The 24519-nt window shown below is 36.3% G+C and overlaps 4 protein-coding genes and 2 long non-coding RNA genes across 11 annotated transcripts; 2 read left to right on the top strand and 4 right to left on the bottom strand.

Moving 5' to 3' along the window:
• The first annotated feature begins 1040 nt into the window (after nucleotides 1-1040).
• LOC108818488 (uncharacterized) lies at nucleotides 1041-3609 on the top strand. Its single transcript, XM_018591474.2, has one exon. It carries the CDS (start codon nucleotides 1202-1204, stop codon nucleotides 3458-3460), a length of 2259 nt encoding a protein of 752 aa, XP_018446976.1. The 5' UTR covers nucleotides 1041-1201; the 3' UTR covers nucleotides 3461-3609.
• A 4336-nt stretch (nucleotides 3610-7945) lies between these two features.
• LOC108818211 (protein MODIFIER OF SNC1 11) lies at nucleotides 7946-10009 on the top strand. Of its 2 annotated transcripts, XR_008936758.1 has the most exons (7): nucleotides 7946-8331; nucleotides 8468-8548; nucleotides 8635-8784; nucleotides 8875-8935; nucleotides 9038-9098; nucleotides 9199-9277; nucleotides 9356-10009. XR_008936758.1 is itself a non-coding variant. In XM_018591110.2 (6 exons), the coding sequence occupies exons 1-5, from the start codon at nucleotides 8015-8017 to the stop codon at nucleotides 9059-9061; spliced, it is 633 nt and encodes a 210-aa protein (XP_018446612.1). In that variant the 5' UTR covers nucleotides 7946-8014; the 3' UTR covers nucleotides 9062-9098; nucleotides 9199-10009. The 2 variants fall into 2 exon arrangements, 1 of the variants encoding a protein (XP_018446612.1); XM_018591110.2 differs by having other exon boundaries at nucleotides 9199-10009.
• Nucleotides 10010-10152: 143 nt separating this feature from the next.
• LOC108818210 (probable protein phosphatase 2C 67) lies at nucleotides 10153-11761 on the bottom strand. The gene is made up of 4 exons (XM_018591109.2): nucleotides 11399-11761; nucleotides 10961-11322; nucleotides 10627-10863; nucleotides 10153-10537 (listed from the first exon to the last, which is right to left on the bottom strand). The coding sequence occupies exons 1-4, from the start codon at nucleotides 11688-11690 to the stop codon at nucleotides 10316-10318; spliced, it is 1113 nt and encodes a 370-aa protein (XP_018446611.2). The 5' UTR covers nucleotides 11691-11761; the 3' UTR covers nucleotides 10153-10315.
• A 4518-nt stretch (nucleotides 11762-16279) lies between these two features.
• LOC130497462 (histone-lysine N-methyltransferase SUVR4-like) lies at nucleotides 16280-17169 on the bottom strand. The gene is made up of 2 exons (XM_056990261.1): nucleotides 16811-17169; nucleotides 16280-16580 (listed from the first exon to the last, which is right to left on the bottom strand). Exons 1-2 carry the CDS (start codon nucleotides 16966-16968, stop codon nucleotides 16280-16282), a joined length of 459 nt encoding a protein of 152 aa, XP_056846241.1. The 5' UTR covers nucleotides 16969-17169.
• A 1067-nt stretch (nucleotides 17170-18236) lies between these two features.
• On the bottom strand, nucleotides 18237-19035 carry LOC108816814 (uncharacterized). Of its 2 annotated transcripts, XR_008936643.1 has the most exons (4): nucleotides 18894-19035; nucleotides 18678-18807; nucleotides 18498-18553; nucleotides 18237-18421 (listed from the first exon to the last, which is right to left on the bottom strand). It is a non-coding gene; the product is annotated as an uncharacterized LOC108816814 (long non-coding RNA). The 2 variants fall into 2 exon arrangements; XR_001943916.2 differs by having other exon boundaries at nucleotides 18498-18807.
• A 148-nt stretch (nucleotides 19036-19183) lies between these two features.
• Nucleotides 19184-21805, bottom strand: LOC108816314 (uncharacterized). Of its 4 annotated transcripts, XR_008936647.1 has the most exons (7): nucleotides 21731-21805; nucleotides 21578-21629; nucleotides 20659-20820; nucleotides 20459-20564; nucleotides 20221-20369; nucleotides 19987-20072; nucleotides 19184-19910 (listed from the first exon to the last, which is right to left on the bottom strand). It is a non-coding gene; the product is annotated as an uncharacterized LOC108816314 (long non-coding RNA). The 4 variants fall into 4 exon arrangements; XR_001943828.2 differs by lacking the exons at nucleotides 21578-21629; nucleotides 21731-21805 and having other exon boundaries at nucleotides 19184-19926; nucleotides 20659-21554; XR_008936648.1 differs by lacking the exons at nucleotides 21578-21629; nucleotides 21731-21805 and having other exon boundaries at nucleotides 19184-19913; nucleotides 20659-21554.
• Nucleotides 21806-24519: the final 2714 nt, after the last annotated feature.

The raw sequence follows: 24519 nt of genomic DNA, 5'->3' as shown, positions 1-24519 counted from the left end.
CCTAAGGACACTTATTCTACTTGAGCAATGTGGAGTCATCTCTATGATAACGACCCAGCAGTAACTTGGCATAAATCAGTGTGGTTCAAGGGTCACATTCGGAAGCATGCATTTATGACTTGGGTAGCAGTATGGAACAGGCTTAGTATTCGTGATAGATTGCGGTCGTGGGGGTGTACAAGTCCCAGAAGTTTGCCCGTTGTGTGCTCTAGAACATGAGACTAAGCAGCAGCGGTCTGTTCTTTGATTGTGAGTTGAGCAGGGAAGTTTGGTCGGTTCTTCTTCGCTCCAACCCATCTTACACTCCTCCATCAGATTTTGATTTTGACGCAGCAATCCGAGGGATAAAAGAATCCCACTAGAGACTCCAATGTCGCCTTGGTCCTAAGATTGTCCTTCCAAGCTTGCTTTGTATCTACATAGATCTATGGAAAGAAAGGAACTCAAGGCTACACTCTGCTTCATCACGTTCCTCTTCGTCAGTCATAGAGGACATTAATAGGACTCTCAGGGCCAAACTCGATTCGATATCCCGCCTCCAACGGGGACCACCTGGCTCTCCTTCTTACATCTCTACCTGGATTCGTTTATATAGTAAGTGATTGTTCCTTCTTTTTTTGTAATCCTGTTAAAAGAAAGAGAATTACATAGAGTTGGGTTGTAGGTGATGTTCTTTCACTATGTAGCATTTGTGTTCAGTATATGGTAATTGACTAATGTCTCTATTTTCATTTCCATAAATGGTAGATTACATATTTATAGTTTAAACACAATTAATGTTTTGAGATTTTGCTTGTTAATACACTGCGATGCTTGTGTGTAATTTCTTGATCTAGCTATAGAATCATAAGAGTAAAATTGTTGTTCGGTCGGAACAGAGCATAGCGAAGCCACTACACCCTGTCTGAAAAGGATCAAGGATGCAAAAAGTCGACAAAGTTAAACTAAAAAAAACATTAACCGACATAACCACTCCCATGACTGATATCATATACTAGTAGAAAAAGCACAGAGAATTTTCTCATAAGTTATAGAAAATTCCACGCACAGAGAGATTCAAACAAAATAGGATCTTTAAAAGAAAACCCAGAAATAGAATCCCAAAATTGACTAAAACCTCAAATCAAAAAACAAGACTTTAACACTTCTCTCTGTCTCCCCTCCCACATCCATGAAGTAGCTTTTCTCTCTCGAGAGAGAGATGGGTAGCCTCGGATGCGACGCCCACGGCGTCTTGAACGACGCGGAGTTCAGCAAACCCATGCCTTCGATCGGTCTATACGTAGCCTCAGCTTCACTCCTCTGCTCGCTAGCCATGGCCGCCGACCTCCTCCGCGGCTTCCGTCACCGGAAGTTCTGGTTCCCCTGCAAGTACTTCTCCCTCAACGCGACTTCCCTCACTTTCATCGCCGTCGGGATCAAACTCTCCGTCGATCTCAACACCTCCATGCCTAGCCGCCACGACCAGCTCTCCAAGCTCAGCAGCAGCGTCTTCGTCTGCACGGTGATGGGCAACTCGATGCCTTCGCTGGGTATAATGGAGGACAGAGATCTTTTAACGAATCTCGTCGCTTTAGCGATCCTCGTGGTTACAGATGTCGTCAACATCTGTATACAGTTAGGTACAGGTGCTATCTACGTGTTCAAAGAGGAACACTTTGTTGTGGTCCTTCTCATGCTTCTTATGTTAATGATTATGAGTTTCTCCGCGACTACTGTCCCCACCACGAAGAGGATCTTGGAGACTAAGTACAAGAAGAAGTACGAGGTGGCGTTGAAGTGTCCTTTGGCTACGGAGAGGATTACGGTAGCTAAGAAGATTCAGGGAGATTTGTCAAAGTTCTGGATGATGGCTCACACTAGTAGTCCTCAGTTCGTGATGGCACGTTCCGTCACGTGCACTGCTTCTGGCTTCTTCTGTCTTTTAAGCGCCGTTACGTTGGGTGAAGCTGTGGCTCGTTCTTACTTGTTGAGTCAGAGGTCATCGTCGCTTAGGTTCTGTGATGGAGATTCTGATTATAAATGGTCGACCTCTCTGGTTCTCGTTTGTCAGGCTAGCGCTGTAGCCGTAGGGACTGTTGCTCCTGCGATCAGATGGTTCACTGCTGTCAAATTCAGGTGTCCGATTAGAGGGAATAGGAGCTATAGAGACGAGTTTAGAGTGGAGAGTTACTGGACGCAGTGGTTCTCCGAGAAGAAACAACGTCCCTTGAGCAGCCTTTGGATACTCAAAGATCGCAGCTGCAGGAAGACCGCGCACGACGCGAAACGCTGGTTGTTGGATGTATGCATAGGGGTGCAGTATGTGATAGTGTTTGCAAGCAAGATCATCCGTTACATCTCTGTCTACTGCGTGAGTAGAATCTTGCTTTGCTTTCATTTGGCGTTCAGAGCAACGGGTAGAAGTACCGTCTCTCATGTTGACTCTGAGATGTCTGGTGGTTCGAGACAGGAGCTGGGGAGCTATGTACTGCATCTCGAAGGAGAGGACGAGCTGGTGGATTTGATGGTGAGGAGCAACAGGGAGGCGACTGAGCATTGGGTGAAGAAGGGTAGAAAGAACCAGCCGGTGAATCTGATAGAGCTTTTGGAAGCGACGACGGAGATTTCGAAAGGATTCGAAGGGATTAGAGAGTTTGACAGCAATGAGGTGGCTTCTCTTGCACCATCTGGAGAGCAGCCGCCTAACTGCTGGGCTCTCCCGCTTGTGACAATGACAACCATAGCTTTAGCTCTTCCCGATGTCAAGCCTTGCTCCGTCCAGAAGCTGCTCAATGCTGTCAATGAGGCATTGGACTCTGTTAACAAGTTTGAATGCGTCTTAGATACGGGAGGACAGTTAGGTAACCTCAGGAACGCTGCTGAGGTGGTTTGGCTAGGTGTTGATCTCTACCATAAGTGGTTCGATGTGGATCTTAGGAAACTATCCAAGCAGCAGAGAAGTCCTGAAGAAACGATTAGGGAGCTGGCGGAAGCGGCGAAGAAAGAGTTTTCAGAGTCGTGGCAGATGAACCTGATGGTGTGTATGAAGCACAGGCCCTCTCATTGGCCCATCAAGACTCTAGCTGCCAACTCCATGTACCGAATCTGTCAAACCATTCTTCTAAACTACGAAACGAGAGACTACGGAACAGGGGAAGCTCTGTTGAGAAAGCTTGAAACCACAATCTCTGACATAGTTTCAGGCTGTTTTTGCAACGTGGTGCAAGTGGTATCGGTCAAGTGTTTGGTAACGGCTGTAGAAGTGAGGGAAGAGTCGGTGAGAGGAGCGGCTCTGCATCTCGGTAGAACAGAGAAGATTCTTGAGATTGTAGAGAGGAGACGGTTACCTGAACTGAGATGTGATCAGATGAAGAACATTGATGAATGGAGAGCATTCTACAAGATGAACTCTTCTGACTGTAATAGCAGCAAGACAGTTTGTTCCGACTCAAATGAAGTGTGCATCACTGTTGACTAATTTGTAAAAAAAAAAACTGTTTGTAGAGAGATGCATGTTTATGACTGTCGTTGGTGTGATGCACTTCGCATGTGATAATGATATGTAGCACTTTGCGTTGAAATGTAACAATATGCTTTTCAAGAATGTCTTTGTTGTTTGTTCCAAAATTATTGTACTCTACTATAGATTTCAACTTATTTTAATCAGTGACTTATAGATAATAATGTCAATGGTGAATATTAAATTATTGATTTAAGACACTAAAAACAATGATGCAGATAATTTTAGCAATTGATTGATTCGGTTCAGTATAATGGATACATTAATTATCAGTGTGAGAAAGTGTTCCGACCATCTCAAGCAGCTTTTCAAACCATCTTGCATCATCCAGACTACGGAGAAATGTCTTCTTTTTCTGAAAAAAGAAACTTATACCTAAAAGGATAAATTTTTGAAAGATTAGATCCAACTTTATCAGCAAGTTGAAAATCACTTATCTTCTTACTTTTGCGGGGCTTTTCTCGAATAGGTAGGTGTCTTTATTGTATGGTTAAAATTTTGTTGAATTTGGCAGAGCACATCCTCTGATATTTATAGTACAAAAAGATTGTGGATTATGCCATAAAGGTTTTAAATTCACTAAAGCGGGCTGAGTCTGCGCCAGTAGGATCGAAAACTTATTGTTGAAGCTATGATGAATATGCATGATTGATAGAATAATGGTCTAGGATAGAGTTTGTTTGCAAGGTTTCTTTTTTAGTTAGAGGCTGTGGTCAAACCAAAACCAAAAGAATATCTTGGGAAGTTCCAAGTACTACTAGCCACATTTAGGCCCTAGCCACATTTTAGTTGTGAATTCAAAAGAAACCTGAGAAGGATAAGCCTTGATGATATCATGTTGTATTGTATGTTTTGGTGGTTGTGTTCTAAAAGTCTTCCAATTCACGAATGTTATTAGTTTATGTATTTTAGTGGATTTGAAAATCTAAATCAATTCAATGTTATTAGTTATGTGCTTTTAAAATTCATATTCAAATCTACTGTTGTTAGTTCTATTATTTTAAATCAGATTTTAAAATTAAGTATTATTCAGTAGCATATGTAAGGTCATTATTTAGGTCTAATTATAAATTTATTTGATTGATTTATAACAATTCACCTTTTTTATTTTGAAACTAACATAAATTATTCTGAAATTCACTTGTTTAATTTAAAATCATGGATTTATCAAAGATTTCTAAATCTAAAAAAAGATTTATAAATCCATTAAAAGACTAGACTATAGTGAAGTGATTATTCACATAAGAACTTGTGTTAGAAAAACCATTGATATAAAAAAATGAGAGAAGCCACTGACATGAGCAAACTCTTATTTTGGATAAACATCGAACATGTTCAAGATTCAAATTTACTTACTAATGTTCGCATTTAGTAAAAGCTTCGGATGTATCCGCAAGTGAAGTTGAGTATTCTTCATCAAGTGTTGTCCATTATTACAAAGAAACAATCTGCATAGAGTTAAAAGAGTTTTGTCACTAATCCTCATACATTCATGGATGTAAAATAATTAATGTCTCTAATGAGCAAACTTACTTGAGACTCTACAATCTCCTTTCATATTACTAATCAATTTTATCATGATTTATCAACTATTACTGACTTTATATAATTATTTGTTGTAAATTTTCATTTATTCACGTCCACCGTGAATAATAAATTGAATGCACAGAAAATACACAATAAACAATCTGTTTGGAAGATTAGAAGATGAAATCTTTGTGTTTCCAAAACCTATGAGTACACACAGATTTGAGGCTTGGTTGGCTGCTTTGATGTTGTAAGTGATTTGCTTGAACATGATGATGATGCAGTATTGAAGTCCTTAGATTTTCTTTAGTTGGTGGTCAAAAAGAAGGTTCTCTAATCTGAAACTTTCTCTCACTTTAACTTCAAAAACATGTTATTTACCTTGTTTGTTTGCAGATTGCTCTAACAGATTCAAAGATCATTTTGATTGAGACACTACAAAAAAAACAGTGAATTGAATCACTTAAGTTGTATCATAAAAATAAGTGATACTATTTTACATTACTTATTCTCAAATGAAACAAATATCCATAATTTCAAATCAGTTATAAGAATTGACGTTATTATGAATTAATTTAACATCAGTTTAATTAAATGATATATTTTTTTCCTAATTTGTATCATTAAGGGAACTGATATTATTTAAAAATATTAAATCGCTTAAATAACTAATACATGTGTTTATTTTTGGGTAACATCATTTTGTAAAATTGTTACGAAACTTACATCAATAAATAATTGATACAAACAAAACTGATTTTCTTTTTGTTATTTTACCTTAGTTTGCATCATTTTAAAATATTTGTTCTAATATATTTTTTAAAAAAATATCAGCCAAACTTACGTGAAATTAATTACAATTTCTGCGATTTTGTTTTTTTATGGCTTAATTTATAATTGACTCATGTTCTTCTATAACTGCTTCATGATCTCAACAAAAGCATATTCTGTCAACATTCTCAATAATCTATTGGTGTTCTTCTCAGTTTCCTCAACTTTTTTATCTTACCTGTGATGAATACTTCTCTAGTAGTCAAGCATTTTTATGAGTCATGATGATAATTATTATATGTTTTCTTATGCATGGTTTAAAAGGAAAGAAGAATCTGCTAACCGGACGAATCCGATAAAAAAAATCTGAAAAGGTATATTATTATTTTTTGTTCTCTTCTTCTTCTCTTTTTGGAAAATTATAATTTGTTTACTTCTGTTTATGACTTGAGTATTTTCTTTGTTAGAATCCATTCTTTTCAGAGGCAAATGAAGAATCACTTGCATATTTAAAGGAGTAGAAGTTTCGAGAAAGAACAGATGATGGGAAATTCTTCAATAATCAATTCAGTTTCATGCTACAAATGGAGACCAAAGATGAATATAAAAGAAGAAGAATTCTTTTAAATCTACAATCCTTTTCTCTACATGAATTCATGTTGTTTCATCTTCATGCTTTTTGTGGAGTCTATGTATTCTTTTATCATCAATGAAAAATAGTTTTTGGAAAAGCATTTTCCTTTCTCGCCAAATGTTCAAATGGTAAAAATACATTTACTCTATGATTATAAATTACACAATTACTAAAATATCAATTTTACAAATTAAAATTAGTTTTATATCAGTTATTGATAAATGATATAAAAAATTAAAATTATTTGCTTTAATCGACACCAAACTAACATCATTTGAAAACTGATGCAAATATTTAATTTTTTACATCAATTGTTAAAGGAGTTATGCAAATTATTTGCATCACCACTTTTAGAGTCATTTGTGATGTAAAATTATTTTACATCATTTATAAGTAATGTAAATATATGAAATAAATGATGCTAAACAACTATTTTTTTGTAGTGAGAGTTCAAGGATCAACTTGCTAAACCAACTCACTGGACTTGCTGCTTTTGATTACCCCTCCTGTAACGCCCCGACCGCCCACGGCTAATGGGCCACCCACGCCCGTTCTCTCGGCCCGTGGGCCCCATCCCATCTGACGGTCGGCCGTTAATTTTCCAAGGCTCGAAATCATTGTTTACTGACCCTGCAATCACCACATGACCTTTCCCCGTACTTTGGCCTCACTTACACGGTATCGCGAATCACTTCCCGATAGGTCACCCATCCTTTCACTACTCCAGCCCAAGCACGCTTAACTCTGGAGTTCTAAACGGATGTGTGACAGAAAAGGTAAGTCAACTTTGGTAACATAGGTAGCCAAATCAATTCTCTTAAGCCTTTTCACATATCACAACTCAGGATGTTACACCTCCTATATTCATCGTCCACTGAAAACTTTCCTACTAGTTAGTCTGAACCGTGCTGTGGCTGCATTGAACCGGGTTGAAGCGAGGTCAGTCTCAAAAATGAAGTTTTAGGTATAGAAAAGGTAAAGATGAAACAGTTTCCTCCTTTGTCTTTCTTGAGTCCATATATTCTCTGCTGATATATATGAGCGGTGATGCTCGCAGGTTGTTCTTTCTGGAGAAAGGATGGCTTTGGCATAGAGATTCTATGTTGTTGTTGATAGTATATAATGAAGCAGTGACATATGTTCCAATTTTTTTCTTACAGTGTGTTCCTTATGACTGAGATTATATCTTTTACTCATGCGAATGGTTCATGGTTACCGTGAGTCCGTGACCAACACGGATGTTCATTCAGTAGAGAAAAAATATATAGTGTATGATGATCTCTCTCGTTGAACTTTCCAATATTCCAAAAAAAAAAAAAAAAACTTTCCAATATTCATGTGAAGTCGTTTTGTTTTTGAGAATGTTATAGGCCCTGGTTTCGTGGACCCGAATACTTTGATCCGATCCGGCCCATAGTTTTAGAATTTGACGATATTACCCCTTATTTTGAGAGAGCGGCCTCTCCGACGGAGTTACTAACCCTACAAAGGCCGAATCAGTCAATCAATCGCGAAAAAAATATCTTACGAATCTCTCTCTCTCTCTATCTATCTATCTAATCTCCTACCTGCGATTCACAATGGCGAGCAACGGAGTGAAGGACACGACTACGGCGGAGAATGGCTCGGGGCTTACTACCACTGGTGAAAACCCTAAGAAAATCCTCGACCTCAACACTGCGGAGCCAGATGACATTCTCGACGGAGGAGAAGTCAAGGGATTATCCGATTCTACTGATGAGAAGAAGGACGAAGCCGACTCTAAGGCTATTGGTTCGACTGCTGGAGATGCATCATCTCCCGTCGATGATATACAGAAGAAGATCCGACGTGCTGAGAGGTTTGGCGTTTCGGTGAAGCTGACCGAAGAGGAGAAACGCAATTCTCGTGCTGAGAGGTAACTTAAACACTTCGATTCGTCGATTAGGTTAATTTTTTTTATTCGTTTGATTTCCCCTAGATTTGCGAAATTAGGGTTTCTGCGTGCTTAGGAACTTATCATTAATTGAAACGTGTCTCACTCTCTGTACCAGGTTCGGAACTGTAGCAGCAGTGAGTGGCTCAGAGGGAACGAAGAAAGCAGAGGAGTTGAAGCGAAAGGCTAGAGCTGACAGGTACTTACTTACTTGCGTGTTTTGTTTTTGTTTTTTTTTTTTAAAAAGAAGATGAGTTTCTTACTTGGCTTTTATATTTCTCTCAGATTTGGGGTTCCTGCATCATCATCATCATCCACTACTAAAGTTGATAACACTGAGGAAGAGGCGAAGAAGAAAGCTAGACTCGCACGTTTCGGGAAAGACACTAAAGTTGATTCGGCTGAGGAAGATAAACGCAAGGCTAGGGCATTAAGGTACTTTTCCATGCAGCTCAACATTCTTTACTACCTGAAGTACTGATTTTTCAATAATGTGTTTTTTTTTTTGAATTTGCTCATCTTTAGGTTTTCAAAACCTGCTTCTGATTCATCTTCGGAATTACCTGGGAAGCTTAACACTGGCAAGGTAACTTGTTTTTTTTTTTAATTCCCATTTGTTTGAATGAAAGAATAAGTAGGATATATAGCTAACCGTATGTATTTTTATATTTTGTTTTGTTTTCATCAGGAGGCAGCAGGAAACGCTGCATAAGGTTCCTGAATAAGGTTCCTTCTATCTTTGTAGTTAGGTGAGTTTTATTAAACACTTATTGATTGCATTGCAAAACATAGTGGTTACTGGTTTATTTCTCGTATCTAACTCCACAATCTTTGTTTTTTATTTGGCAGCTAGTGTTCTAGCGTCTTATGATTCCCTCTCTGGCTGCTTGATTCTCTCTTTTATATTTCTGAATTACAAGTCCCCCCGGTATGTAGTATCTATCTTTATTAAGGTCGAAGTTTAGTCGTGGAGCAAGGTTATGTGGTCATGCAATGATTCTCTCAGATGGACGGAAGCTAAGTTGTCACCAGATGAGATCATGAGAAATCAATAAAGTAACCTATAGTTCTGATTGTCTTAGAAAAGCAAATGTGTTAGGACCTAGGGATTCTGAAGTGGCTGTTTTCTTAACCTTTTTCCGTGTTACAGGTGCTTAAAGTGGTAAGTTTAGATTGAGTGATGCCTTTATTTCCTTAAATGCACTGCATGTTGGTATCAAGCATAGGCAGCATCAATAGAGCTTTTTATACTAGTTGGAAATTGAAAATGTTGAATCTGTTGATTGCTTTCCGAGTTGCCTAATTTGCTAGCTTATCTATCTATATATTGTTACGGATCCCATTACAATTTGTCGTTTGGTTTGCTATTTATATGAACTGTTAAAGCCGCTACTTCAGAATTCCTTTGTCAATCATCTAAGACAATATCATTAGAACTATAGAAGTGCTTTGTTGGTTTCCATTTCTCTGGTTTCTGTGGCAACTGGAAGTGAAGGGACGTTGAATCTCTGTTCGTGGAACTTGGACTTTTGCTGGCTTTCTGATGCTACACAATTTCTCCGAGTCTGTAATAGTTTTTAGATAAAACTTTGTTGATAACTTTGAATCAAGCGCCAGAAAACTTTTATAAAGGGAATGAAACATTCAGTTTTACTTCTTATTTTTCCAGCTGTTGTTATTCTGCTTGTCAATCACATGTCGTATTTGTTGCGCGTCATGCTCAAAACGCTATTTATTTGCTTCTAAAAAAACAACCAGCATTGACATTGATAATGTCCCTCCTGTATAATTTGCTTACAGGGGTAAATTTGAATTTATGTTTTCATAAAAACAACATAACATATCAAAGATATATCGCAAAATATAATAATTGATCTAGCTATACTAATTGTGGTTCATGCTGCCGGTTCCAATTTCTTCTGGCTCTTTATGCATTAAAGAGGCAATGATGTAGTGCGAGGTGTGTTCATGAGGCTGAATGCATTGGGTAGCCACCTCTTATCGAAAGTGGAGAAGCCCAAGCATTGGTTTGGACCATTTGTGCGTTGAGATAGACAACAATAACAGTTATATCATCATGGAAATGCCTTCTCACACCGGGAAGGATCTCTTGCAAGTCTGAGTATCTCATCTCTCTTTTCTTTGCTGCTTCCTTCAATGCAGCTTTGATTAGTCTCCTTGCTATTCCCTGGGGAATTTTTCAAAAGGTATTAATTAACAAACAATTCTTGTGTGCAAAACTGTATAATATGAATACACGTTAGGCGTTGAACTTACTTGGCGTGGGGAACTATGTACAATATCAACAGCTTCCTGGTTGCTTAGATGCTCCCAAAGCCCATCTGAAGCAAGAATCATAAACTCGTCTTCTGGTGTAAGCCGTGTAACCGTGACTGATGGATCCGCGCTAAGGATTGGCTCGGTGAAATGGTCTGCTACTCTGAATTTAGGCAGCAACGGCTCTCTGTTAAACTCTGCTCTTTTCAGATACGCATCCCCTATAGATTTTGTCACCTGATTAAATGTAAATAAGTGAGTTTATTTTTTTACATCGTCATGCCAACTAGTTTTTTTAGTAGTGTAATCATCATGTCATGTGATGGTTTTTTACCTGGATGATGCCTTTCACACGCCACATCCGGTGCTTCATCACAAGGATGCTGGGGTCATTAGGATGCATTGACCATAGCTCTTGCCTCGCAGACTCTATATTGGCGTTGTGCTCTACTGATAACTGAACAGCTCTCACTCCACCTCTCTCATATCTTCCCAACACAGCCCTCGAGTCTCCTGCGTTTGCGATGTACACCAGTCCGTTGCATATCACTCCTGCCAAGCAACATGACCCCACTGATGCCATCTGCGGGTTCTTGCGCCACTGCTTCTTCACTGCGTTGAGAAAATCTTCGTCAGTCTCTGCAAATGCGTTCCTGATCACCTCCTCCGAAACCTCTCCACCCTCTGAGGCAAACTCTGTTGATGTGTGAAAACATGAGTGTTAGTGTGTGTGACAGTTTCAGATGTAAAGAACGGTGTCTTGGTGTCTTACTCTTTAAGTTGGGGAAGAGGTTATCTGCAATGAATCTGGAAGCCTCTGGACCTCCATGACCATCGTAAACTCCAACGAACGTGCCTTGAACTGCAGGATTGTTGAACGTCAATGGCCCTGATTCGATTTGGCACTGATCCTCCATCACACTGTTGGCTTGGATCGTTGCCATTGAAAACTCTCCAAAGGCGTGAAGGCCAAGATCTTTGCACCATGTGAAGCCATTATTCTTTGCTGGACTGATCTTACTTCGCTCACTACCGGAACCTTTTCTCCAAAAGGGTTTAACCATCTTCGAGCACTGTATTAATTAATATATACAGGTAAGTAGCAGTGCTGGTTGTTGAATTATGAGTTTCAAGTTCAAGTAGGGGACCATATATATAGCCGAGGAAGCCCTAGAGTAAATAGAAGGTGTTGGAGACCCATGGGAAGTGGCCAAAAACGTATGGGTCAAAACAACTGAATAAATGACTCTGAGAGTTAAGACAAGAGGGCAGTAGTTTAAAGTGGATATTCAGAGATTCTATCTTCTCTTTACTGTTCAATGTTCATTCTCTGTCTTTTAAGTAAAAGCTGTCATATTCTATTTTCTGCTTTATTTAATTCAATAGATGTTTTCTCCCCTCTTGAGATAATCTTTCCTTTGTTTCTTATAGATTATAATCTTGTAAAACGTTGGAAGCAAGAATGTTCACAGCCGAATTAGTTAGTAGCTGATTGTATATTGTTTGTTAGCTTTTGGTTTGAGTCAGTGGTGCTATATATAGATACAGTTGATACAGTTGGAGACGAAACTGAAACATATAGATTAAAGATCAGGATATATAGCATGGAAAAGTCTGTTTTGACAGTGTTGGTGGTGGTGGTGTGTCAAAGTCTATCTTTTTTTTTTTTTTTTTTTTTGCTAAAATGTCAAAGTCTATCTTTAATTTCTCATCTTATGTAAATTTATTCTTTTGGCTTTTGGTGTTGTAGTTAAGGTAATTTGTGGGAAGAAAATGGATAGAAAAGGAAAGGTCATAGGATGCATGTGTGACGGAGAGATGAGGGCGTGGGTTTCTGGAGCATTGAACTTGGAACCATTTAACAAGAGCTGAGATAGACTTAAGAGAGAGGAGAGAAGACATTTTGTGGGGCTCCTGAGGAACACTCTTAGCTGTCTTAACCCCTACTGGTCTTGCCCTTTTCTCTCAAGCTCTTTTGTCTTCTTTGTACTTCAAAGAAAGTTATTACAAAAATATATCTTTGCTACTGAGATTTAGATCGAAATTCATTTCATGGATTATGGGGTTGTAATACATTTTCCAAAGAGGATGGATCTTTTTGGTATTTTTCCTAAGTTCCAACTTGCATTTGGCCCTTCTTCTTCTAATCCTTCCATGACCATGTCTCTCCTCGTTTTCTGTTCATAAGATTCCACATATTGGTATAATGGTGGCAAGAAACACTGACGTGTGTTGATCGTCATATTACATTGATGAGTAGTTAGTTTTCTATGCCATTTTCTTGTGCTTCGAAATTAGGAATTTAACAAGTGGGGTTACACAACTTTCACTTCCACTTGTTTTTATTTTCTTAACGACAACGAGTTGTATGCTATGTAATTTTCGTGTTAGGACCCAAAAACATGCACACGATATATTTGTTAATGGGGCTCATTTTCCATTCATTGCAGATATTTGATTTAGCATATGACGATTCCACTAGTTAGAGATTGCCAATCTTATCGATGGTGTCGGCTAGATCGTGTGACTTGACACAAAATTTAGTAAACAAAATGGGAAATATAGATCTAAAGTCAAATCAAATAGTAAGAAAATCACGTGTAGGTTAGTCTAAATATAAACAGAAAGAATGGTCCAGGTACATTTTCTCTTCAGCATACCAAAATAACTTTCATAGATGGACCGATTAAATACTGAACATGTGGCCTTAGAACGTATTGAAGAGTCCTTGAATGCACCATTACAGTACAATGTATTATTATCATGTGCGTTCTCTTTATCCTTGAATTAAATTCCTATCTTATAACATTATTAAACAAAACTCAGTCTCGTTTTGATTAAATAAGAAGAGTATATGTAAGCAAATAAAAAATAAAAACAAGTTCCTATAGTATATGTTATCATTTTAAAAGAGAGTTGTGTTGACAGCTAGGCCATTCATGCTGCACTGAGTGTTTTGTCTTTTGGTTGAGGGAGCATGGATGTCAGTCTATCTCTTTAGCTTCTTACTTTGTTTTGTTTTTTATATCTTTCTCTTGGGTTTAATATTGAGCTGAATATTAACAATTTTTTTTGAGCTGAACACTAACATTAGTTATCCCTTCTTTGTTACTCTGAATTTTGTGTAGAACGAAATGCAACTACAATTCCGAAACCTCTCAATTCAGAAACTAAAGGCCCTTTTTCAAAAAGAAAAAAAAACACTACAATTCAGAAACCTTACACCGAAGAACCAACGTTTTACTCTTTTTTGTTACTGGTAATGTAACAAGTAACAAAATGTTGTGTAAAACGTTCACTAATGACCAACGTTTTACTTCTTTTTTTCGTTGTAGATGTTAAGAACCAAACGTTTTACTTCTTCTTCTTTTTTTAAGTTTTACTTCTTATTTAATTAGTGCATTAATATATAACTCATTTGTTTCCCTGCAAAATGTTCAGTAAAATTCTTTTTAACTTCATATATATAATGTGTACTATTTACATGTAAAATTTGATTATATCTTTTTATTCTGTAAACAATTTATAATCAGTTAATGAACTATCTAGTATATTTTACATACAGCTAGGTTGACGTCGACTGTTTCATAAAGAGTTGCGTAATTTTCTTTTTCTTTTTTTACTAAAAATATAAATATCATTACAAAAGTGGGAGTTGAGGTTTAGAAGATGTTGAAAACAAACTGTACGACCTCTGAACTTAATTACACGACATTTTTTTTATAACAACATGTAATCAAAAACAATCAAAACTAAAAACTATTTTGCTTGGAAGCAAATAGGATAATAAGGAACGAAATAATCTTGAAAGTTATATTGCATGCTTCGAATCAAATTATCATTAGGAAAAATGTCTACCAGATAACTATTTTCGGTTTTTATTTAAATGCACCATATATGATAAAAAAAATTGAATGCCTAACGTCGACGTACTATCTCCAGTTTTGGAAATGTTTCTGATGTTATTTATTGAATTTGGAGTATAGTTTAAACAAGCATTTAAGTGCATCTCATCTTTCGAGAAACTAGCTAACTGTATAGTACTCCCTCCGTTTCATATTAAGTGTCGTTGTAGAAATTTTTTTTCGTTGCAAAATAAGTGTCGTTTTCATATTTTAATGCAGAATTTATTAATTTTATTCTGCATTTTATTTTTCTATTGGTCGAAATACATGGGTAATGATGTTTTTGTATGGAAAATATGCAAAATTTAGTGATTTCTTAATCTGTGTGCACAACTCTAAAATGACACTTATTCAGAAACAGATGGATTATTAGCTAACTGAACCTACCTTTAGAATAAAGAATCTTCAACGCTAACTATACGCGATCAATCGTACCAACTTGTAAGAAAAGAGATCCTGTTTAGCTAGTGTTCTAAATTTATTCACAAGTTTGAGTAATCACAAATAAGAAAATGAATAAAGGTGGAGACGTGGGCACGTAGAGAACGAAAAGAGTAAATAGAATGCATGGCATGCAGGAAACATGAGACAGACATCGTGAAGGTCCCATATTGTCTGGTCTAACCAAACCTTGACATTTTATTACAACACTATCTATCTAGTAACTAGTGTTCTTCGTATTGTCGTAGTACTTTATTATTTTTTGATATTACAATCAACCTAAATTCGTATAGTACTAAATTTTCATTTTGTTATCTACCTCATTTCTTTGATATTATATCTAGACGTACTCTTAATTGCATGATACGTCTATTTGGCATAGAGCAAAGACAACGGCCGAATCATCATTGTAGGGTTGCAACATACTGTATATGTTTTTTATATAGTTTCGGGGCTTCAGGTAATAAACAAATTTTACTATGTTTCAGCCCTCTCAAAATAAGTCTTTAGAGCATTCACAATGGTGGACTTGCTCTTAGAATCCTTAAGATTATTAGTATTTTTTTTTGAATAGTTAAGGACTCCACCTTATTTTGTGTGTCCAAATGGTGAATCTTGTCAAGGATTTAAATCACAAATGACTATTCAAATATATCATTCATTCATAGCAAAAACAGTGGAAATAAAATTAGAATACAGACCTGTGCTAAATTTGTCATATAATCTTTGCATATTCTCCACTGGTTTCACAAGCACAAGCACATGGAAAGTCAGCTGAAAGACAGTCCCCCTTGCAGCTAGCACAACCAGAGATATCTCAACGCTTTCAGAGCCTTTGGTTATGTCACGAATAATGGTTTTATACTTCCTCTTGCGAACACTATTGCTACTCTGTGGCTGCTCCTGGACTCCCTCAACGGACGAGCCTGAGGCTGCAAAACGGGTTCCATATATAGTTTTCCGAGTAGCAGGAGAGTCAACATTCTTCCCTCTACTGCCATTAGATGAACCTTCGCTTAGCTTCTTGAGAGTAGCACTAGGAAGAGGAGAGCCAGTGACCACAGCAATATTCTTCCCTCTATTGCAATTAGATGAAGTTTCAGTTGGCTTTTTCAGAATAGCACTAGGAGAAAGGTCGTTGAGCATATAATTCTTCCCTCTATTGCCATTAGATGAACCTCCACTTTGCTTCTTCAGTGTAGAACTAGGAGAAGGATCAGTGACCACAGTAAGATTCTTCCCTCTACTGCAATTAGATGAAGTTTCAGTTGGCTTCTTCAGAGTAGCACTAGGAGGAGGCTCAGTTCTCACAGCATTCTTCCCTCAAATGAACCTTCGCTTTGTTTCTCGTTTCTCTTCACTCTACGCAGAGTGTCAGCGCCCACAACAGGATTCTTCCCTCTATTGTTGTTAGATGAAATCTCGTTCTCTTCTTCAAGAGAGTAGATAGCATCGATCAATGCAGTGTAGTTGTCAAGTTTGATGAGATTCCAATTATCACCATTCTCTCTAAGTAGCTTCCTAAGCACATGCAGAGTCTTTACATCGGGAATCTTAAGTTCCCTAGTTTTCTCACAAGCTCTGCGCACCCTCTCGTCCAGAGCTTCCCTAAACAAAACATAGCAAAGAGTCAATTGAATAATTCCACATACGTTTTCCAAAACACAGCAAAGTAAGGTTCTTTCCCTAAATCTCGTTAATGTAAAGAAACCCAATATGGAGGAGAGGAGAGGCAAAAAGCTTTAGCCTAAGGGATTGTTAAGTGTAAAGAAACCCAGATGGAGGAGAGGCAAAAAAAATCAAAGCTTTATGAAGATTAAAGAGTAAGGAGATGGTACCAGAGTGAGAAGGAGAAGAGGGAAGGGAGTCGGTGGACTGGGTGTCTTGATTCGCGGAAAAGCTGTTCTTCGCTTTGCCCATTTGATTCGGAAAGTTTGACGCAGAGAAGAAGATGAAGAAGAGAGAAGAGAAACAGGAGAAGACTCAATAACAACATGCCACAGTGCAACCCGGACCTCGTAGTCCAGTGGTACACCCCAGGCTTCGGTCACTGAGGGGCAACCCGAGTTCGACTCGCGGGGAGGGGAGGCGTGTCCAGGGCCTTAAACGGTACAGACACAGGCTGGCGCCGGGCCTAGGTGGGTGGGTCCCGAAAGGGTCAACCACCTGGTTAATCAAAAAAAAAAAAAAAAAAAAAAAAAAAAACATGCCACAGTGCACTAAGGATCAAATCCTTTTTTTTTTGTCATCTAGAATTTTATAAAAAGACTTAGTCCAAAAAGGATAAGCCCAACACTAACAACAACAAACAAACTAAACAAAACTCAAAATAAACAAAACATTATAATTAATCAGGCCTTAAGCCCACACCACAATCAACGTGGAATACACCATTTCCATCCACCACGAAAACTTCTGTAACGAATGGCCGTCACGAGCTTCCTCCGAAGTCGAAGATCATGTACGCCGAATCACCTCCATCAACGAAGCTAAACTGGAAAAAGGATTGAATCCAAAGCTCCGATCTTTCAACACGCAGAGAAGAAACCAAAGATTAACTGAAACCTGGCCGGCGAAAAAAGTGTAGAGAACCACCTCTTCCCGAAGACGAAAGCCGGCGAAAATAGTGTTATGAGAACCACCTCTTCCCAGAGACAACAGCCTCAACCATGAGGAGACATAAGACAGAGCTCCTTCAATTAGCAAGAAACCAAGCAAGAGATGAATAGAACGGCCCCAAACATCAACCACAAACGACTCAAAATGACAACGACTTGATCAAATCCGATGGAAGAATTAGCAACCCACATCAGAGACGGCATCAACTAGCACCGTACACCAGAAATAATTACAGATCTGGTCAAACCTATCAAACGAGCCACCGCAGCAACGAAGAGCACAAACCACACCACATCTTACAAACTAACGAAGGATCTCCTCAACACCAAAAGAACTACACACTTAACACAACAGACATACAACAGAGAAGGGAAAAAAAAAACACAAGAAGCAAACGGATCTTAAAATAACTATGCCGAGAAGATTTATAAACATGGAAGTACAGCCCCGACGCTATGAAAGCCGTCGGAGCTACAAATCTGAAGACCTGAAAGTTTTTTAGGATCAAATTCTTCATCACACCCTTATTTACGGACTGATCCTTACCAATATTAGCTTTAATATTAATATTATAATCAGTTAAACATAAAAGCAACAGCTAAGGATTTGTCGAAAGTCTCCGTTGGTTGCAGATGGTCTTAGTCATCAATGCCATTGGCCCATATCTACAGGTCCAAACGTCACGAAGTAAATTCTTTCTTTTAAGTGTTGATTCATCGCAGCCATCACGATAAACTGTTGTTTAGGATATCGTGGAAGTTGCCTCACGTATCTTCTTGCGTTTCACTCCGAAGGAAACCAAGACTCGAGTTGTCCGGAGAGCCTACAAGCTGGTTTCAACAAGTGTATTTTTTTAGTGAAGAGTGTTGCAGTTTTCAGACATGGTTAAACTGATGTTTAGTATACCTCTGTGATAAGCCTTAGCTGATGAACATAGTCTTTTCCAGGAAACAAAGGCTGTCCTGTCATCATTTCCCCCAGATTGATTGAAGATTAAAGAAAACAAAAACAGAGGAAACAGAGTATCCTCTGTTTTTATCGTCCTTGAAGAAACTTAAATATGAGAAATGATGGGTAAGTTTTTACGTTCTCATGATCCATGTGCCTTAGAAGCTTGATCTCACGTAGAGCTCTCTTAGCATCAATAACATTATCAAAAGCATTACCAATCTTCTCAATAGCCTCTTATTCTCCAGTCACTGAGTTCACAGCAGCACTGAAACTCAAGAATCAAGAGGCCAATGAACATTCAAAAGAAGAAGGCTTTGATAATTGCTTAGAAGAAGAATCATAACAACTTACCAGACAATACCGCAAGCACCTCTACCAACGGGACGGATAGGAGGGACATACTTTCTCGAAGCTTCAATGATCTGTAGAACAAGAGCTTGATTCTCCAGACAAAGAACCAGTGAGAGACCAAGAAGAAGGGCTTTTGTTGAAGTTGAAATATTTTTCTACATGAAAGATCACATACGTGTTTACATGGTCACGAGTAGTAGAGTCACTTCTTAGCTCAATATTTGCAAATTTCATTTTGTTACTACTAATTGCAGACAATTATATCTTTTTATTAAAAACAAGTCCAACAGAAGTTTTATATATTTGAATTGATTTCAATCAGTACAGACAAGACCCAACACACTTAAACCAAGTATACAAAAGCTCAACAGATGCACACTTTTAGAGACCTAGACTCATAAGATTACAGGGCAACACATCTCTTCCGCTTAAAGTCATTTTGAAGAAACTGTCAACTTCCTCTAGTAACCGATCTAACCGTTGAGACAATTTCTCAGCTTGCGTCCCCAGCTCCATTACATAACCCTTACAAAAGTTTCATCTTCCACACCGTCTTTGTATCATATCGGGTAAAGCTTCTCCACACTAGCATCAACCCTCTCAAGTCTCTGCAGCATATCAGTGAAGACCTCTTAGCCCACAATGGTTTATCAGAGACGCTTAAATGGAAAAGATGGTTGGTGGAATCAGACCACTGGCCGCGGTAAATACACTGCAGAAGATATAAACCGTTTGGACCTTAACACCATAAAAAGCTCGCATCAGAACCTTTCCTTTAGGAGAGTTCTTGACCTTAGGCAAGCTCGGAGACTTCACAAGAGAGTCTAGAACCGCACGGCAGTTGTGATCCATTTGTCAATTGAAATAAGGCGACTGTAACTATGGGCGACTGAAAGCAATTATTGACAACTACCTCCAGTTAGAGTTTATACACTGTAGTATTCTTGGAGGAAGAAGAACATCACGCCTGACTTTACTCCCTCCCTCTTCAAGCTAGCTTTTTGGATACTGAGGAACCTTCTTGCAAAACACACTTTCAAAGATATAACTAGAGAGAGAGAGAAAGAGAGGAGAAGAAAGAGGAGGGTCTTACGAAGTTGATGAGATGTACCACCACTCTTCTCTTTGTTTGTATGAACAAAGAAAGACACTGCTACACCCGAGTTCGACCATCACTTCCTGTTTTAAGGTTTCAGAGAATTTCAATAAAAGAAGGATGATCATTACTGAGATAGCAAAATTTAAATTAAATTCCACAATGGGAATGTTGCTTATACTTAAAAGTGTAGACGATTTTGATTAAGCGCTTAAACAGCTCTCATTTTACCTGTTTCACAAAAAGCTTTTAATTGGCTCTTCTATGTTTATGTTTGTGGATTCTTCACAATCCTAATAATGTCAGTGATCAAAACACTTTCTTTACGACCAAAGTTTATCTCATCCATATGCTCGCTCATGTTTCAGCTTCTCCTTCAACTGGAACACACAGGAAAGAGCCGATGGTCAAGAATATTTACAAAGTTTGGTTTAATTGAAATTATATATATGGACACCTGAATACTTACAGTTTCTGGAGTCCAAATGTCTTGCATATGTTAGCAATGAAGAGGGATGGTATCATTATCTTGTCTTGCGGTTACACCACACTTTTTTTTTACCCCGTTGATCTGCCTGCAGTCCCAATGACCCAAGAGAATCATCAAAATATACAAATGTAAAAAGCCACACAAACTCTGCATGCACTACTTAAAATGTAGACGATTACCATTGGGGGTTTTAATATTCTTTAACAGCTTGCAAAACGCACAAAGGCGTTAGCTTTTGCTCTTCTACCACACCAAACAGCTATCTGTCATCATCATCCATCAGCTCTCACTCTCAAGCTCCTCCTGACCATCTCGATTCTCGCCGGCAAACTCACAAGCTTCTTCCTCATCACATGATTGCACAGAAACAAACAAACATGCACATCATCATCACATGATTGCAAACAAGCCAATATTTTTAAAACGTTGGAAACAAGAGGGGGGAACTGTATATTGCTTAGGATTGATAGGAATAACAAAGTGATCTCATAAGTATAAAAGCCAAATGGAACCTAACCTCTCTAATGATCATTCAAGTAGACAGAGGATGCTTGTTCCTAATTGTTTCTACATTATGAATATACACATAAGCTTCTTCCTTTTTCAATCAAAGAAGATATAAAATATTGTCAAGAACTGATAGGAATAACAAAATGATTCTCACAAGTGTTAACACGTTATGAAGATACACATAAGCTTCTTCCATTTTCAATCTAAGCAATTGCCAAGAACTGATAGGAATAACAAAGTGATCTCATAAGTGTAAAAATTCAAATGGAATATAACTTCTCTAACGATCAAAAGACAGGACGCTAGCTTCTAAATGTTTCCACATTATGAATACATAAGCTTCTTCCATTTTCAATCTAAGTAAATATAGAATATCTGCAAAGAACTGATAGAAATAACAAAGTGATCTCACAAGTGTAAAATTCAAATGGAACATAACCTCGATCAATCAAATGACAGGACGCTAGTTTCTAATTGTTTCCACACTATTGAATATACACACAAGCTTCTTCCTTTATTCAATCCAAGTAAATATAGAATCCCCCCCCCCCCCCAAAAAGATTTGGAAAAAGACACGAAATTAGATACCTTGAGTAATGGGGATTCTCATCTTTTCTTCCTCTTTCACCTTAACTCTTTGCTGCAGAGTGAAACAAAACACCAACCAACTGTCAGGACTCACTCAATTTCTACAAATAGATCCGTAAAGTTTTCAATAATTTTGATCAGAGAAACTCATACCTCTCAGTTCTGAATTTCAAATCTCAACATGCTTCTTCTTTGATTTTCTGCTTCCTTCCCACTCTCAAATCACTGAAACATCATCAGAGCAAACAAGTCAGAAGACTATAAAAACTAACAGATATTGAGTCACTAACGAGTTAACCAACCTAGTATTGTGGCTGGCTGGCTGCTGTCCCCAGGACCGAAGCATTGGGGTCAAAGACCAATTCATTTGGATTGTAATGGAATGTAGTGTAGATCGAACGAAGAAGATATATATAGATCAGGGAAAATAATGTTACCGTTACTAATGGCTACTCTTTCCGACATTAATTCTAGAGTCTTTTGGTTTTCCTTTTAAAATTATTTTTATTTTATTTTTATAATCTTGTCCGTTGGATGATAAATGCAATTTAAGAGCACATTAAGTTTTTTAAGCAACTAGTTTACTCGATTCAGTAAATCCTTTAACACTAGCCCTCGGATCAAAACTTTTGTTTGATAGAATATGCTTATATTTCTAGGGATACTCTAATTATAAAATTGAATGCCTAACGTCGACGTACTATCTCCAGTTTTGAAAATGTTTCTGATGTTATCTATTGAATTTGGAGTATAGTTTCGAGAAAACTAGCTAACTGAACCTATACCTTTAGAATAAAGAATCTTCAACGCTAATTAGACGCGATTAATCAACATGTAAGAAAAGAGATCCTGTTTATCTAGTATTCTAAATTTATTCACAAGTTTGAGTAATCACAAATAAGAAAATGAATAAAGGTGGAGACGTGGGCACGTAGAGAACGACAGAGTAAATAGAATGCATGGCATGCAGGAAACATGAGACAGACATCGTGAAGGTCCCATATTGTCTGTTCTAACCAAACCTTGACATTTTATTACAGCGCTATCTATCTAGTAACTAGTGTTCTTCGTATTGTCGTAGTACTTTATTATTTTTTCATATTACAATCAATCTAAATTCGTATGGTACTAAATTTTCATTTTGTTATCTACCTCATTTCTTTGATATTATATCTAGACGTACTCTTATCAATTTGATTTTTTACTTTTAATTGATTATACTTTTCATTTCATCTAGCAACTTACTATCAATCATCACCGTTAGCAACAGTTTTCATAAAAATCTCTACATCTAGTAATTGCATATTATAATTTGGAAAAATTGCCAAAACGGAACAAAAATTCAGCATGGTTGTCCCTATAGTATAAAACCATCATTTAGTTGTCCCTTTAGTATAATTTCTTTCATAATCCCAAAACTAACCTTTGATTAATCTAATTAAACACATTAAACTAATAAAATTTAAAATAATAATAATTAAAAACGTTTAAAAAGGGAAAATAAAAATAATTTTTTAAAATTTTTTTAATAAAAATAAACTTTGTAAAACTTAATAAAAAAATAAAGATAATTTACAATTTTTTAATAGAAAACAGTTTACAAAGTTTTATTTTTTATAAAAAGTTTAAAATATTTGTAAACTTTTTAATTTTATCAATTTTTTTAATAAAAATAAAACAAAATTAAAATGTATTTTTCTAAAGTTTGTTTAAACTTTTTATCAAAAAAAATTTGTAAAGTTTTATTTTTATTTTTATAAAGTTTACAAATTTTATAAATTTTGTTTAAAGTTTTTATTGAACACATTAAACTAAAAGATTTTTTTAAAAATTAATTAAAAACGTTTTAAAAAAGGGAAAATAAAATAGAACTTTTATATTTTTTTAATAAAAATATACTTTGTAAAAATAAAAATAATTTACAATTTTTTTAATAAAAAGTTAAATAAACTTATTAAAAAAATTTACAAGGTTTTTATTTTATAAAAAGTTTAAAACGTTTTTAATAAAACTTTAATTAAATAAAAATTTTAAAATTTACAAAAAAAATTAATAAAAACTTTAAACTAACTTTATAAAAAACATTTCACAAAGTTTTGTTTTTATAAAAAATTTAAAATGTTTGTAACCTTTTGAATTTTATCGAACTTTTTAATAAAAATAAAACTTTTAAAAATATTTTTAATAAAAAATTTAATAAAAAAAAAATTTAACTTTATAAAAATAAAAATTAAACTTTACAAAAAATTGCACTTTCAAAACACCACATGTTGTATAAATATTTATCATAGAGAATAAAAGTTTGTGAAAAAAAATCAAAATAAAAACTATGGAAAAATCATAGATTAATGAAGAAGACAAGGAAGAATCATTTTTAAAAAAAATTGACAAGTAAAATCGAAAATAATACGTTTTAGGAAGTTATAATAACTTTAGAAGATTTTTAAAATATTTTCTTAACTGAAATTTTCATTAATTTTCGCAAAAATCAGGTAATCTTATCCGTAGAATGCGCCTTCTAAAAGTTTAGAACATTGACAAAAATCCAGAACACGCTTTCTACTTTTAGTAGATGGAAGAGTATATTTTAGAAAACACATTCCGTGAAATTTAAAATACTTAATAAAAGTAGAAGATGCTTCCGGACGAAAAGTAGATAGTTTTAGGATTAGTAAAATGTACATTCCATTTTTTTAGAAAATTAGTAAATAGTAGAATGCACGTTCTAAAAATAGTAGATGAACGTGTTTACTTTAGAAATCGCTTTCTACTATACAATTTTCTGTAGAATGCACATTCTACCTTTAGTAAAACATATTTTCAAATTTTTATTTATCAACTTTAAAAAAAAAAGTACCAGCATGTGTATATAAGTGTTTTATTAATTCTTTATATTTTTAATATATTTTTTTATTTACGAAAGTATTTATTTCATTAGTTTT

The sequence above is a fragment of the Raphanus sativus genome, chromosome 7 (genome assembly GCF_000801105.2).
Source record: "Raphanus sativus cultivar WK10039 chromosome 7, ASM80110v3, whole genome shotgun sequence".
Lineage (NCBI taxonomy): Eukaryota > Viridiplantae > Streptophyta > Magnoliopsida > Brassicales > Brassicaceae > Raphanus > Raphanus sativus.
Note: the sequence above shows the minus strand (reverse complement) of the source record. Positions and strands in the feature narration are given on the sequence as shown.

What these genes read in the sequence shown, in the direction of transcription:
- LOC108818488 (XM_018591474.2), top strand. Translation starts at nt 1,202, where the DNA reads ATGGGTAGCCTCGGATGCGACGCCCACGGCGTCTTGAACGACGCGGAG.
- LOC108818211 (XM_018591110.2), top strand. Translation starts at nt 8,015, where the DNA reads ATGGCGAGCAACGGAGTGAAGGACACGACTACGGCGGAGAATGGCTCG. An exon ending in CGCAAGGCTAGGGCATTAAG is followed by an intron (nt 8,785 to 8,874) that starts GTACTTTTCCAT and finishes GCTCATCTTTAG; the next exon opens with GTTTTCAAAACCTGCTTCTG. An exon ending in GGAAGCTTAACACTGGCAAG is followed by an intron (nt 8,936 to 9,037) that starts GTAACTTGTTTT and finishes TGTTTTCATCAG; the next exon opens with GAGGCAGCAGGAAACGCTGC.
- LOC108818210 (XM_018591109.2), bottom strand. Translation starts at nt 11,690, where the DNA reads ATGGTTAAACCCTTTTGGAGAAAAGGTTCCGGTAGTGAGCGAAGTAAG. An exon ending in CCTCTTCCCCAACTTAAAGA is followed by an intron (nt 11,323 to 11,398) that starts GTAAGACACCAA and finishes ACACATCAACAG; the next exon opens with AGTTTGCCTCAGAGGGTGGA. An exon ending in TACATAGTTCCCCACGCCAA is followed by an intron (nt 10,538 to 10,626) that starts GTAAGTTCAACG and finishes AAAATTCCCCAG; the next exon opens with GGAATAGCAAGGAGACTAAT.
- LOC130497462 (XM_056990261.1), bottom strand. Translation starts at nt 16,968, where the DNA reads ATGTTGTTATTGAGTCTTCTCCTGTTTCTCTTCTCTCTTCTTCATCTT. An exon ending in CTCTTCTCCTTCTCACTCTG is followed by an intron (nt 16,581 to 16,810) that starts GTACCATCTCCT and finishes TGTTTTGTTTAG; the next exon opens with GGAAGCTCTGGACGAGAGGG.